Consider the following 15,600-nt stretch of genomic DNA (forward strand, 5'->3'; position numbering starts at 1 on the left):
CGTGTTAGGTCTTTGAAAATACAGTATTGTATGCAGAAAAGAATCTAGAAAGGTAAGGGAAGGCAGCTCGTCTTGTTGAGATTCCACTGGAGTAAGGAAACATAATGAAAATACTCATTTTGGGGGCTTTGTACTCACCCCCCCCTCCAGTGATTTTGAGAATCCCATCACGAAATGTTCGTAGTTGCAAAACAAACATTTTTTAAAATACACCTAGGTACTTTTGTACATATAGGTACCTACCTATTTTTTTTACAATTTTTAATCCTGACTAAAGAAATTTTCTTTCAATTTTTTCCATGTTTTACAATCCTAAAAGTTGTACCAGTTCATCAGTGATCAGTGCTTTGAGTCGAAACATGTTGAAAGTCTAAAAAATTAATAACTATAACTAAATTAAAAGTAAAACTCTCAAGAAAGTCGAAAATTGTTCGATTTTTGAAATGATCTGCTCATGGCAAAGTGATTTAATAAATACATATCGATCACAATTTTAATTTTCCTAAAAGTAAAAACCAAAACGATGCTTTTGTATTTTTTTTTTACCATTTTTGTAGAGTTTTTTATCTTTTTTTTACAATATTTTTTGAAAAATGTTTACTAAAATATTTCCAGCTTTGCTAATTTTCCAATGCATATTGTTTAAAAATTTACTCAAAGATCATTTTCTATTTATCAATTTCTCTTCATTCAAATTCATTTTTTTTTTAAATTTTCTGACATATTATTGTAATTATTTTTTACTTACAAGGGAGGTTTCCTATAACCGGTCAAATTTGAATAGGATGAATCCAAATCGGAAGAGCATGCAAAATACATCACCAGACAAAATTTTAGGTGCTGAAGTGCATTATTCAATTTTTGGTGAATTTCTGAATACCATAAAATTAAAAAAAGAAAGAAAAAAATGGCCCGAATATGTGAAGAATTTGTACGAAATTAAACTAGAAGACTGAAATTTGGTTTGTTGCCCTAGTTTCGACCCGCTGAATCGATTGGAAACAGTTTCGAAGTTCGAACCATTTTGAGCTGATAATTTCAACTTTTGCACATGTTCAGAATTGAAGATTAAAATGAAATTAAACTCATTTTTTTTTTAATATCGTTTTTTGGAAACAGTTAAATAAAGGTCTTCGTCCATTTAATGACGATTATCAAAAGATTTAGATTGAATTCAAAAAATTTAGGAAGTTGTAAATTTTAATAGACCTGCTCGGCTGCTCAAAGTTTTACTTTTGCAATCCCCACATATCTGTCGAGTTTTTGGTCAATTCTTTCAACCAGATTCCATATTCTTATAAGTTCCAAACAATCCGTTTCAAATCAAGTCGAAATTTTTTCTACATTATTATTTACCTATGTATTATTCTATAATCTTTAATAATAACTTGTCCTGAAAAATGAAATCAAAATAACGACAGGAACAGGACAGTTTAAAATTTTTAAAAAAAGTGAGTTAATCTCTCTAATCCTATTTCATGTGATCGATAATCCATTTCAAAAACAATATCGTCAGACTACCGTATATAAAATATATGTACATTTTCGCCAACTCATCAATTAATAAAAACGCACCCATACTGAACCCATATCGCAAACGAAATCCCCCCTCATCTCCCTTCTTTACCTTAAAAAAACCTCTCAACTCGAATTTATGTACCTAATAGTACCTCACCTACCATAAAACGTTGGTTTTTCTGTCACAATTTTCGCAATTTTAAACTCAGCTGTCAGACTGTGTAGACTTATACTGCTATATTCTACCAAACACTCGATGTATGGATAGAGGTACCTCTACCCTTACCTAACCTATACTATACACAGACACACGTATATGAATTAAAAATATTTCTTAAGTACCTACCTATCCTAAGCGTCTAGATTCTCTAAATCACCTTACTCGTCGTTTATAAGATTTTCTTTATTTTACTCGACTTGAAATACATATATATGTACTGAAACACGAAGAGTGTAAGTATATTGTAGCTGTCATTTGTTATCGGGCTTGCGTCATATTTAGACGCGTTGTTGAAATTACTTATCAGATTACGATGGTAAAAAAAAAAAAAAAAAAAAAAGTTGATGCCATTTCCTTAAGCCATAGAATAACACTATGTGTAGAGTAAATAACGAATGAAGGAAGAATGATGTACACTCCCATGTATCGTGCGGGTTAAATTTACTCTAACTAAGCTAGTATGGTATGATGAACTGTGATGGAAAAATTTTTCCCTTTTTTTTTTCTCTACCAAATATACTATTATTTCATTAAACAGGCACACAGGCAGGGTACAGGTACCTGTTTTTTGTTCTTTTCATTTCAGTTTCTTAGCTTATAACGAAGTGTTTGATTTGAGAAAGAGAGATATCAGTTCACATGAGGTTGAGGTTATAGATAAGCGAGGCGTGTTTCGGGAAGAGTGTTGTATTGGTATTGATTAGATTTCACCTGAAATGGACTTGACCGTGTATCGAAGGAAATATTTTCACAAGTTCATTCAACCTTATCAGCGCTGAAAAAGTTCACGAATAAGAAAATTGTTCTAACAACAGGCATAGCATTACTTCCACGAATTTAGTTCAACTATGGAATCGTTCAGGTTCTAATTTTCATCGATTAGAGTATCTTAATAATAAACCATATGAAAATATATTCTATCAATTTATAATACTCGAATGCTAATCGATCATATCACGTGTCTAGTCCATTTATCCGGTATCGAGCTCCTCGAAAGTCTCATTTTGAGCCATCTGTTGAGCTAGTTTCGATATATATAAGCGCAGTTTCGCGTTGAATTCGAGGTCTGGGTAGCCTAGGCATCAAACTTTCAGTACATACACGAATAGCATAAACCGCCACAAATATCCAATGGACCTACTGTACCAAGTACTTTAATGCTGAGGCTCCGTTTGACCTTTTCCCCCTGCCCATGCCCTGTTCTATTCGTCAACTTTCAGCGATGAACTAGGCGTTTTGCCAATTTTTTGACCCATCTGTTGCTTTGCTTTATATACGTAGTTTATTGCCTCGTACGATATTAATTTCAAAGATGAGAACTTTTAATTGGTATATTTAAATCTGCTCGCTGATAATCCCTATAATACAAGTATAATAATACTCGTTTTACTGGAGAGAAAAAAGAAATTTAATACCCATCGTGTTTCGATGTGTTTCTAAAATTTTTCCCATTTTAATTAATTTCGAGCTGAATACGTTCGTACGAGTATTTTCTTTCATTAGAATTATCAGTTGGCATTATTTATGTAATTTTTTCCGTTTCTTTTTCTTTTTTTCTCTCGTCGTTCGTCCCTCGAGAGCAATTTTACGCATATTTTTTAAAATTACTCTACATATGACTTCCCACTCTATAGTACTCGTATATATTTCGTCCTCCTTCAATTTTTACATCGATAATAAAATGATTCATCTTCTCTAACGATTATGACGTTTTTTTGAACGAGCAACTGTAAATTGTTGCATTTAAAAAACATATGTACGTATGTCCGTGTAGGTAGGTATTCAAAGCTACAATATCTTATTTAGGTAATCCTTTTATTTCTCCCACTCTTTCATTTTGGACGATACTACTAGAGGCGTAACCCAGTACTCATTTCAATGCCAGTACCTACCTAGTCCTAGATGTAAATTAAGTACTTAGAGGAAGACGATCGAACAAGTTAACTACCTACCAACACATCTAGATGGGAAATTTCCACCACACATCTGAGCTGTGTTACTTGAAATAAATTCAAGTGGATAAATGATCGAGGATTATTTCAAGATTAAATTGTAACGTGCTCGTTTCAAAATTGGCGAATGATTGAAAACGCTCGATAGTATAATTGACTCTAAATGGATATTCAGCTTGTTGAAAAATGACAACTTTCGAGCTCGCGTATTTATCACGTGAGCTGACGAATGGACGTTAAATAACTCAATCGAATGATATGCCTGTTGTTATGTGTGTAAAATACTAAGTTACATTATTGTAAATAGATAATAAAAGACTCGTTAAACTCCCATATCAACTCAAGTCTCAAATATATGTAAGATCAGCGATGCATGAAGCAAGACGAAAAGGGGAAAGGGATTTTCTCGCCTGGCGAATATGAATTTCAGGGCATAGAACTTTTATATTTAGGTGGCTCATTATGTAGGGTTCCAATGAAAAATTATAGATGTATTTTAGTTGATCTCTACTTACAATTTTTGTTCGGAATATCATTCTGAAAAAAATAAAATGAAATGCAAATTTTGCAGAGAATTTTATGCTCTTCAAGTTTATTTGTATTACCTATTTTATTTTATTTTTTTCGTAATTAATATGGTCTTTCTGTTTCCTCAAGAATTGGTTTCTTGCGAGGAAAAGATGAACAAAATTGAATTTTTCAATTTTTCATAATGAATAGTCGATTCAAGTTGAACTTTTTAAATTCAGTTCTCAAAATACAAAGAATTGTACTTTATACTGAACTGATGGGCAATTTTATGCTCCATAATTTTTGCTTCCCTTTATTTTTTTATCGCAGGGCCCATTGATTTATCTCGAAAATCAATTTTTTGAGAACAACTGAAAGATTGCAGAGCATTTGTTAGTATATTTATGCAGCATTATAAGCCATGTGGAATATTTATGGACTCTGAACGGAATTTCATGTAGGTAGCTTAGGATCGGATATACTTACTATCTACTCGTATTCCAAATTGCCTTCTAATACATCACAAATAACCAAGATTGAAAAAATTAATTCATTTTTTTGTTATTTATGAACGAAAATGTTTTTGTAGTCACAGTGTAAAATTATTTCATTTAATCAGATTAGATCAGACCACATCAGGTCCAAAAGTTCTCTGGATTCAATTTTGAATGTGACCGAATGTACTAATCAGATTTGATCTACCTATAATTAAAGTTTTGGTTGGATCATATCCGTTCTCAGAGCTGAAATACCTATAGGTACTTTAACTTATTTTATTGAATCTGATCAGATCCTATGTACGTATTAAAACTGATCAGACTTATTTAGTCAAATTATATCAGATTCGGACATTTATTGGGTACAATTTGACCTGACCTAATCTAATCGGTTGATTGGATTCAAAACATTGCGACCTGATCGGATCCAATATTTTTCCTTCGAGGGGTTTTAGTTCAACTGAACATAAATCACAAATAGCCCATTTATATTTTTAGCTAAAATACTTTTTTTTTTTTTTTAACAGAACATAAAAAATTTTGGTTGTACTTATTTTTGAAAAATTCACTTGAAAAAATATCAGTCATTCGCATTGTACAAAAAAAAAAGAATTTATTAAGTACACGAAAGAAACACTTCTGCCTGCCAGGTTCATACTTCACTATTTTTATCAAAAATACGAAATTATCCTTAAAAATACTTGGTTGAAATTTTTTCTGGGAAATTCTTTGCATTAATTTTTTGCAATGAAAAAAAAAGTTTGAATTCAAAGCTAATTTCTCACGATGAAATTTATAATTTTTGCTTAAAATTGCTCGGGTGCTCGGCATAATGGAGTTATTGGCCTCAGACTCTAATTTTCTGGAAGATCTGAGCTGTTAAAACTATCTTCATTTACCTACGTATGTAAAAATTTTTATTTCAATTTTTTCAACAAAAAAAAAAGAAAGAAAAGAAACACTAGGTAAGTAGGTAGGTATTTAATAAAATATCATCGATGAAAAAAAGATCTTACTTCAATCAATTTTATCACGAGTCAATTTTTTATATAAGACAAAGATGGAGGGGGAGAGGTGAATGGCATTTGGCTTGGACCTGTTTTAGCTTTCGATAGCTTGGTGTGATAGAAAGAAGTGGCTAAAAACATGCAACGAAAAAAATCACCCCTCAAAATCAAAAAATGAAAAAAAATTGCTACGAAAATTAAAAAAATTCATTTTTTTTAGAAGCAGAACAAATTGACTGTAATAATGATTCTCAAATTCAATTAACAAAGTATGTACAAAATTCCACCCATTTTCCAAATCTATACTCAAGAAGGCTTTTGACGTATCGCGGGTTGCATGTCGGTTTGCCTGAACTTTATCAATTTGGTGGGCATTCTTATCAGTGAGTATCAAAATTTCATATTTTGAGCTATTTTCACAAGGTGTTTTGGAAATTTATAGCTTTTATTTGGTTTTTCTTCAATTTTAAACACTGATAAACCCTGTAATGGAAAAAGATCCTCTCTTCGTCGAGTTTTAAAAAAGTTATCAAAACGTCTTTGAACCTCGAGAAAGAGCGGATCTTTTTTCATCACAGGGTTTAACAGCGTTTAAAATTGAAGAAAAAACTAAATAAAAGCTATAAATTTCCAAAACATCTTGTGAAAATTGCTCAAAATATGAAATTTTGATACTCACTGATAAGAATGCCCACCAAATTGATAAAGTTCAGACAAACCGATATGCAACCCGTGATACGTCAAAAGCCTTAGTATTTTTTTTTTTTTTTTTACAAAGTTAGGGCTAACTGTAAGCTTGAAAAGCCTACCTACTCATTGTCAATCGACTACTTATTCAATTTATTATTTTCAAAATTATCATGGGAATAATTCCTGTTTTGAAAATGTTATTGGTTTTAGAGACCCTGAATTCTTGAGCAGGAAACCTGAAACTTCAACTGTAGATAGCTGTGTAAACCCCCCCCCCCCTCTTCACCCCAGGTAGGTATCTTCTGTTTTGAAGTTTCGTGCTTTTTTATGTTCTCACTTTTTGGAGTTGTTGGATCTTATGATAAAATAATTATACATTTTTTTTTTCTATTTTCCTCCAAGTTTGATAATAAAGGCAGTAGTGAGAACCCTTCAAAGTTAGTAAGACGATTTTTTTAATCTTCCTGAGTTGGAAAGTCAGTCGAAAGCTAAAAGCTGAAAGCCAGTAATTTTTGCAGTTTTTCGTAAGCCGAAAGCTAGCTCAGCTCTATTCTTGAGTTAGGGTACCCTTAGTTACTATAATGGCCTTTCTGTAAGTATGCTTGAATGAAGCGTCCTCTCCCTCCCCCCCCAAAATGAAATAACTGAACTTTTTTTTGAAAAATTGTTTCGTTTTTGTGCCAGAATTTGCTTTAAATGATCCTGTTTTTAAGAAAAAACTTTCTTTCGTCCCCTTCATTTTTGAAAAAACCCTTTCATTTTCAGCAGTGGGAGGCTATGCAGATGCACACTGCACAGACGTTACCAACATTATTTTAAGGGATCAGGAAAGGTGTTTCATGAATTAAAGAAATTATATTTAGAGCAACAGTGAAGATTGAAAAACAATTCGTATCATTTTACAATTTTGATGCTGTTCATCTGTTTGAGGCTGTATGCGGGGAGATCAACACAATTTGAGGAATTCGGGGAACGAAGGGAGTTTGGCGTTTTTTTTCTTGAAACTTTAATTTTTGATTCAACTTTGAAAAGGTTCAGTTATCGACTTGATTTTCAGGAGAGGGGAGAGGTAAAAATTTCCAAGGAATTTTCCCCCATAAAAATCAACAACTTTGAGGAATAGGAGCCAAAAAAAAAAAAATCGTTAAATTTTCACAAGTAGGTATGAAAAAGGGCAATCTTACTCCCCAATCACTCTTCGAAACAATCGACTGAAATTTGAAAATGGGGGTGAATAAACAATAAGCAGTTGCTTGAGATTCCTTAGTTATAGTTTTGTGATTTAAAAAGTGGTATAAAAATTTAGATTTTTTAAAAAAAAATCTGCGCCAAAAATGTATGGTGATTAGTTGAATTTTTTTAAAAGTTGAGATAAACAAAAAACATTTAATTTTAATAGGCCTATTACTCGTTTTAGTGAGCTCTTTTTTTATCAATAGCATGTACCTTGTTGAATCATCGATTTTTCTAAAGGCCATTCGCGCTCCTAGATATAATTTTTAATATTTTTATAGGTATTTTTACGACTCAATTTGTAAGCCATTTTTTTCATCTCAAATAATGGAAAATTTAAATCAGTGTTGTTATTAGGATCGAGATTTGTTTTCAAGTAAGTAAATGTAGCGTGTAAATTATTTTTGGAAAAAATACTTAGTAATTTGATGATGGATTAGGAAAATTATTACCAGTACTATTATCAAGCCTTTGGCATAACCGAAAACAACCACCTGTTGTGTCATAATTTTTGAAAATTTACCGCTTGAAACTTGCTCCTTAGGTAGATAGGTTCAACTTTCAAGACTAGACTGAGAGTAGGTATGATTATGAATAGGTACCTATATGTATTAGGTCCCAATTGTTTACGTTGAAATGAGATCATATAATTATTTTAAAAGTCTAATTATAATTGAAGCTGAACTTTCCCTTCTTTCAAGCTGTTTCTTTTCCTCGAAAATTTCTTTGTTCCCAATTCTCAAAATACGAGTATAGGTATAGGTAGGTACGTTTTTGTTTCGTAATAATTGAACGCTTCTATTATAGAGAGGTTTTGTTTTGTAGAAATGTAGAAATATAAATAAATAAATTCGATGGAACTGGAAAAATTGATAAATTGAGGGTAGAAGTCATTTTCCTCCAAATCAAAAAAAAATTGAGAATTTTCATTACCAGAAATTTTTTAATCGAAAATCAAAATAATTCGTTTGTTAAGTAAGTTGGTTCACGAATTTATAATTGATCTCTTAACTTTTCTAATCAAATACACAACGACCCTATTTCACCTTTTTGACCTTTTCTATGCATTGCAAAAAAAAAATCCCATTCAATTCTTCACTTAAAATCACTTGTCACTTTTCTGCACTCAAATAAAAAAAAAAACTCTCAATTTAATCAAAACTGCAACGATAACGCAAAAAAATAACACCAATAAAACTTATCTAAAACTCGAACCTCTCCTCGAGTGTTTGGTCACCAAAAGCTAAACTTTCGCAAGTCCGTCCAGTCGACCAGAAGACGGATTAATACCGCGGAATAACACAGGCCTGTGTTAGTTTTTCTAATCGACTATCAATTTTACTTTAATTTTTACGCGTTACTTATAAATACAATCGCGTGTTTCAACCGATAAGATAATAAAAAACCAATAATGAAATAAATCTGATAAATTTCTCACCTATCTTGAAGATGTACACTTTTTAAACGAAACAATGATAAACGCGATAACTGTTTGAGTTGGAAAACACAGTGCAACAAGAAACTAATCTGAAATGTACCGAGAAATAATTACCAATTTCGTTTTCACACTTCATTATTGCTTCATTCCTTCCCCTCATTTTTTTTCCTATATGTATTTTCCCACACACCTGAATTTTTTATCCTCTTATCTACCATATTATAACCGCAGTCCCCACTAAATTCGTGTTTACTTTGCTTATCATTTCGCCGTGTACGGTTTAGTTTTTTTTTTTTTTTTCATTTTCAGTCTATATGTAGTAATATATAGGCGACAGAGTGTCGAAAGAAGAGGCTTACTTCAGAAAGTCACGCTTGATGCATACACCGATGAAATGGGAGGCGCTTATTTCTGGCAGCGTTAATCGTATTCGTATGTTTCATTTACGAGCTTATATTTTTCTTTCGCTCGAATTTGGTATAGTTTGGTTATTATAGGTACCTTCGATAGGTACCTTCTTTGGTTGACAGATAAGATGTGTATTGTGTACTGTGTAGATCGAATCGAATACATTGTGATTGAGAACACATACTGAGTGAAGAGCCTGTTGAAAATTCGAGAGTTTGGATGCACGAAGAGGGCTTGGGTTGATCCGAAGTGTGTCCTTGAGAGAGATAATTTTTTTTATGGATTTAGGCGTTCTGAAGGCTTTGCAAAGTTACGCTTTTATGGATTTTTCACAGGTGTGGGTACTGTAGGTGGGTAAGTAGGTATACTGTGGATTCGAAGGTTCAAAATACGTTGGTACAACTGCAAGCTGTACGTCTCACCGACCTTTATGACCTCGTTTTTATTCGATGGAACCAATTTGAAGTAGCTAAAGAGTAATGAGATAGTAGGTTCATTGAAGACTCGAAGTGTAGTATGAAAATATAAGGTTGGGAACATTTCAGAAGAGTTAGAAGTGCAGACGATAACTAATACTTTTTTGATCCCCTGAGCTCATTTTTGAAGTCTACATACTCGATAAATTGAAATCACTATGTTGCTAGCTGCGTGCTCTCAGCTCTCTGTACAACCATAACCGTTCGTTTTAACCAATTTCTTCCAACTCAAACTGAAAATAAAGTCTGGTTCTCTGATTTCGTTCAATTTTTTTTAAAGATAAAGAGCCCCCTTCATTTTTGTTTACCTACCTATAATTTTCAGAATGGGATCTTGACCTTCCTGGGGCATGAAGGGTTACTCATTTTGAAGTTTGAAAAAAAAATTCTAAAATGAGATGATTTTGTGTGTAGATGTTTACAACGATTAATTTGAAAACGTCGAGTTCAAATGTTTGCTTATTTTTTGATTAAACCCCTCCGAACTAATCTCCAGCCTGCGTCCAGTTGATATTTTTCAATAGGGTGTCTCATTGTGCCCCTTCAGATACCCAATTCTGAAAAAAAAACATTAATTATAAAAATATTCATACCTTTCCAGTAAAGTTAGGGGGAGGAGAAAGAGGGGGAGAAAGGATCTCGTGATTTTTGAACTCTTTACGATTGGACAAGCATGTTTGATGAGCTATTTAAAAGAATAAAATGAGAAATTCGAAGTGTCAGTGGCTCAAATTCGACTCTCCATACTTATGTATTAGAAGCTCTATTCTTCGCCATAATTTATTTATAGACGTTGAAAACTGCCAAGCCATTTAAAAATTTGAAAAATCGCTTTGGAGACACTTTTTCATCCTCTTTTTAGTAAACTATTTTTTGATTTAATAATTTTTTTATATATTTAAATTTATATATTAATTTTAAAAAAAAATCATGACATGGGGTGGACAGAACAATTACTCTCACAGGTTCCCAATTTTGATCAAATTTTCGAATATTGTTTTTGTTTTTTTGTTTACAGCCTTGAATGTTTCTTTAGGCAAACGCCAATTGAAAAAAAAAAAATACAAGAACAACAAAAGTTACGAAAATAATTGTACGAATTGTCAATTTTGACCAATTTGAGATCCCCCAGCTCGAATGTTAGCTTTGTGGGTGAAGGTATACTTGATTCTGTCAAAATTTTTCGACAATTTGATAATTCTTGAAATTGAAATAATAATCAAGTTTAGATCTCGCTTCAGTACCTTCAAAGTTAATTTCTCTGCTAGTCTGATTTTCAAGCGTAAATTTGAGATTGAGAGGAAAAAATCATTACTTAGTTGCTTAGTTGCAAAAGAAATGAAAATTTGATTATTTTTGGGCACAATTTTCCAAAATCAATTTTCTGTTTATTTTTAAACGAAAATATCACTCATTTTTTTAAAAATTGATTGTTGACGAAAAATTTGATCAGATGTTGGAAATTTTTTTTGAAATTGGTGGTGAAAACTACAAATATTTATGTACAAATTAATTCAAGTCTGTAGAACTAAGCGATACTCAAGTCGAGTCATTTCATAGGAATTTTTCCAAAACTGAAATTAATAGATCCTCTAAGAGGCCTCGGGGCGGTTCAAACTTTTCTCATTCGGTTTGAAAGGCCAAAAATAAGATACAAAATAGTTCAAAATATAAACTTTCTCCTTCGACTAAATCAAATTTTGATATTATTCATATTCATACATATCAATGAAACCAAGTTGGAATTTATCGTCACAATTAAAAAAATTAAGTTTATTCCCAGAAGTTTAGTTTCGTAATGTTTGATATTTCACCATACCCAAAGTAAGTAATTATTTCAAAAATGAAAAAGAAAATAGTGCTTAATCCAGGCTTATTCAGAAAAAAATTTTACCAAATTCTTTTTCGTGTTTTTGAAGAAATTTGAAAAAATTATTTTATATATTCAATATTGTACTCAATTTCTAAATCAAGAAAGACACCGTCTCTTTAATCAAAACAAGACTAAAATTAGAAAAAAAATCAAAATAATTTCTCTTTTCAGATGCTCAGAATTGATTTTACGTACATCAAAATTTGCTCTCGACGATCTTGTAAATGTTGGAATAACGTTGCCACCGCCACCTTTCCTCCCTCCCTCCATCTTTAGGATTTAGTTTGAGCAATGCAAAATGAAAGCAGCAATAAATAAATAACGTTTTCAAACAGTCATAAAAATGACATTCAAATTGCCAAGAATAGTAGTAAACATAAAAAAAAATGAAAACATGAAAAATCGCTTTGAAAAAATCATAGTATAAATCTAAAAAGGCTAAATATCATTAAAATTCTGAAAATAGCCTAGAAATTGCACAGAAAGTTCATAAAAAGTCTTTAAAAATTCCATAAAACTTGAAAATGCAACCAAAATGGTTTCTAAGACTGTTTGAATTTGAATTTTAGTGCTCATAAAATGACCAAATATTTGGAAAAAATTACTGAAATATTGAAGTATCGATTGGAATAAAAATGATGGAAAATAATTCTGATATTGATTTTGAAAAAGTTTGTTTTTGATTCTCTTCAAACTCGTACAATAAGTATTTCAACGATTCCTATGACATTTCAAAAATACGAGCATTTAGCAGAACTTGCCTTCAAGAATTTATTTCTATGATTTTCCCCAAAGCTTTAATGGCATAAAATTCTGTGTAATTTTTACAATTATGATTTTATTTTTATGATTGAAATCATTCTCATAAAATTGAGAAATCAATTTCAAAAATAATTCTAGAGCATTTATGGCGTTTTTTTTAACGTTATTTCGGTTTATTAATTTTTATGACACTGTAGCAATTGCTTACTTGAAAGTGTTTCATTTTTTGTTCGAAAATTGTCAAAATCTGATTCGTTTTTTTTTTCAATTCTTCAGCTAGTTTTTAAGATACCCGCCCATTTAAAACGAAAACGATTTCGAAAGATTTTAATTCTTCTTTTTTTTTCTTTGAACTGTTTGAGAAAAATCAGTCTTTACCACGTTTTTATGATTTTGAACTCGTTATAATTGTGGATAATTATTCATTTACCTAATAACTTGACTATGAAAAAGTTTTCTATCTGCGTTGAAATAAGAAATCTTTTGAATTTACTCGAATCGCTGTAGTTTGTCCAAAACCAACCCATCGAAATCTGAATCGAGTCATTCTGTAGCCTCCAGCTCGGTTTTCATTTCTCCTCAATTCAAACACAAATTTTCTAAAACATAATAAAACCAATAACCATCACGTAGGTAAATCAAAATAAACTTTATTTACAAATTTTCATAATGTTGCCTTAGTAACATTTTCTAAAACGAAGCGAAATATTTGAAATCAATGTACAACTTTATATACGAAAAGGCAAACGAAAAATAATAGATACAAATTACGTATAATAATTAAACTAAACAAATTCTGAATCATTCAGATCAAACGTTGAACGAGAACCCCATTCGGTCAGTATACGAATGGGTTAAAAAACAGAGAAATAAAAAGATGCTAAGTTCAGATCTAGGTATTTAAGTAAAGAGAGAGACATTTAAAAAAAGAAAGTAGCAGAGATACAATTATAGTAAAAACTCGTTCGAAAAAACTCTTTTAAAAAAATTAAGTCTTAATTAAATTAGCACGTATTCATTATAAATATTAAATAGAACCTTCACTCTTCAATGTTAATTACATCGAAAAGGGGAGAAAAAATTGAAAGAAGGAAAAAATCATAACAAAACAAAGAACTTTTTTATGTCCTATAAGTACCACTACGTTTTACTATACTAGTCTACATGAAATTAAAAAAACATAAATTTTTTTTTCGAGTCATCAAAAATTACACTACTTTTTTCAAATTAAAACACGAGACTCGTAACATTTTTCTTTGCATTATAAAAAAATAAAACGTAAAATTAAACTTCTATCAAATAAATGGTATAGTTTCTTTTTTTTTCACTTAATTAAAAACATTGGTATAAGAATCAACATTAAAACGTATAACAATTTATCATTAAAAGGTATTCCTTTGTAAAAGAAAACAAAACATTCAAACAAAATAAAAAAAAACAATCCTTTTTTTGTTCGCGAACGCGTGATGATGACTTTAAAAACCTCTAATTACACCGACGCTGTTATTATGAACAGATGGTTCGTATCCTGGAACAAGAAAAAAGTGAAAATTAATAGACGAAGATTTCATTCGATGAGGGAAAAATTGTGGTTAGGTGATGAAGAGGAAGGGTTACATGATGGCAATTTTAAGTATTATTCGGGTGATTAAAGCCGAAATTTTATGCAGAATGGCGTCCCATAATCGTCAATCGTGTACAACGGTTTGCTTTATCCATTATCGTTTACTTCAGAGGGATAATACAAATATTCCTTTCAATTTTTATCGTTTTTTTTTTTCAAATAATAAATTTGTGATTCAATTTTTACGTAATTTTTTGTATATATCAACTCGATATCTAAGAACTTCTCATTCCATGTGGTATTTTTTTTAAAAATAATTAATTCAACTTTCGAATAATTCCAAGAACCCTCCGAAACCCTCTTTCTGATTTTCCCACAATCGTGAATATATTCCAATGAAAAATCTTATCTATTCCTCATCAAACTATTTCTCCTCTCATCTCCCATCTGACTGAAATTTTTTAAATAAAAAGCTATACCAACATTTCCACATTTCGTACAGTAGATAGGTAAAAAGCATGAGAATATATAGATAAACGAAGCTAAGCATCCCTGTGCGTAATAATTCTAAGACCACATACGCGATATTTAAACTTGAAGCGACAACTCAAATGGATAAAACAAATACTTATTTGTACCTGATGAATAAATTTTTACACATATTTAGGGTAAACATTTTTTAAAGTGAAAACTGATCGTATGAGATGATCATATATTCTGGTTCTGAACCTGTCAAATTAAAATTCGTGGTAAATGGAAAGTGTTAACATGCAACGTAGATAAGAGGATGCCATTTGCCCTCGAAAAAAAGGATGATTCTCACATCCTGAAGATTTTGTTACTACATAAAAGGTACACAATAAATGGTGGGTTGATGGTGGATTTTTTGGGAAGGGTTCTGTGATAGATACCTAATTGGTTTCGGTGCGTTTTGTCGAAACGTAGATTCGTAGGCCTAGGTATCCCTGATGTAACTGGTTTCTCGTACTCACCATTTTGCTCGAGTTTGATGGCCTTCGGCGCAGAATGGTCTCCTTTGCCACCCTTTGGCTTCCTTTTTCTAGTCTGAAAAATATAAAAATCAAGATATAGATAAGTAAAATATATTTTACTCCAACTTGTTACGATGAAAGTTGATTGGAAAAATTATATTTCGAATGAGCAAGGTACAATGTTTGATTTCGAATTTGATCACTTTCTGAAATAATCCCCCCTACCTCCCTCCTATAATAATTTCATACCGTTATGTTCGTTTTGTTCAGTTAATTCTTTCAAACATCGAACAAACAATGATTCATTTCATTACTTTATCATCTTGAAACCTTCAAATGCTAAATTGACACATTCTATTCTTCAGTAATGTCAATTTTGTCGATCAAAAGTTACAAAAATAGTATTTCTTTCAAAATCATACCCATATTTAGATCTATTCATTTTTTTTGGTTTCAAAGT

At 31.2% G+C, this 15,600-nt stretch overlaps 2 protein-coding genes across 9 annotated transcripts in view; both read right to left on the reverse strand.

The window, feature by feature from the left end:
• The window catches only part of LOC135839590 (uncharacterized), a 28,873-nt gene extending 19,648 nt beyond the window's left edge, over positions 1–9,225 (reverse strand). The window contains exon 1 of the mRNA XM_065355681.1: positions 9,066–9,225. The gene's annotated coding sequence lies outside the window, so the exon portion shown is untranslated. The remainder of the gene's footprint in view (positions 1–9,065) is intronic.
• Positions 9,226–13,214: 3,989 nt separating this feature from the next.
• The window catches only part of LOC135840435 (GATA-binding factor 2-like), a 92,143-nt gene continuing 89,757 nt past the window's right edge, over positions 13,215–15,600 (reverse strand). For 5 of the 8 annotated variants that reach the window (XM_065356971.1, XM_065356969.1, XM_065356973.1 and 2 more), the window contains 2 exons: positions 15,060–15,213; positions 13,215–14,112 (listed from right to left, as the gene is read on the reverse strand). In XM_065356971.1, the coding sequence (XP_065213043.1) occupies positions 14,060–14,112; positions 15,060–15,213 (207 nt within the window). In that variant the 3' untranslated portion in view covers positions 13,215–14,059. Of the gene's footprint in view, positions 14,113–14,786; positions 14,878–15,059; positions 15,214–15,600 lie in introns of all 8 variants that reach the window. The other 3 variants (XM_065356975.1, XM_065356972.1, XM_065356974.1) reach the window with 3 other exon arrangements.

This window comes from Planococcus citri, chromosome 3, assembly GCF_950023065.1.
Source record: "Planococcus citri chromosome 3, ihPlaCitr1.1, whole genome shotgun sequence".
NCBI classification, from domain to species: Eukaryota; Metazoa; Arthropoda; class Insecta; order Hemiptera; family Pseudococcidae; genus Planococcus; species Planococcus citri.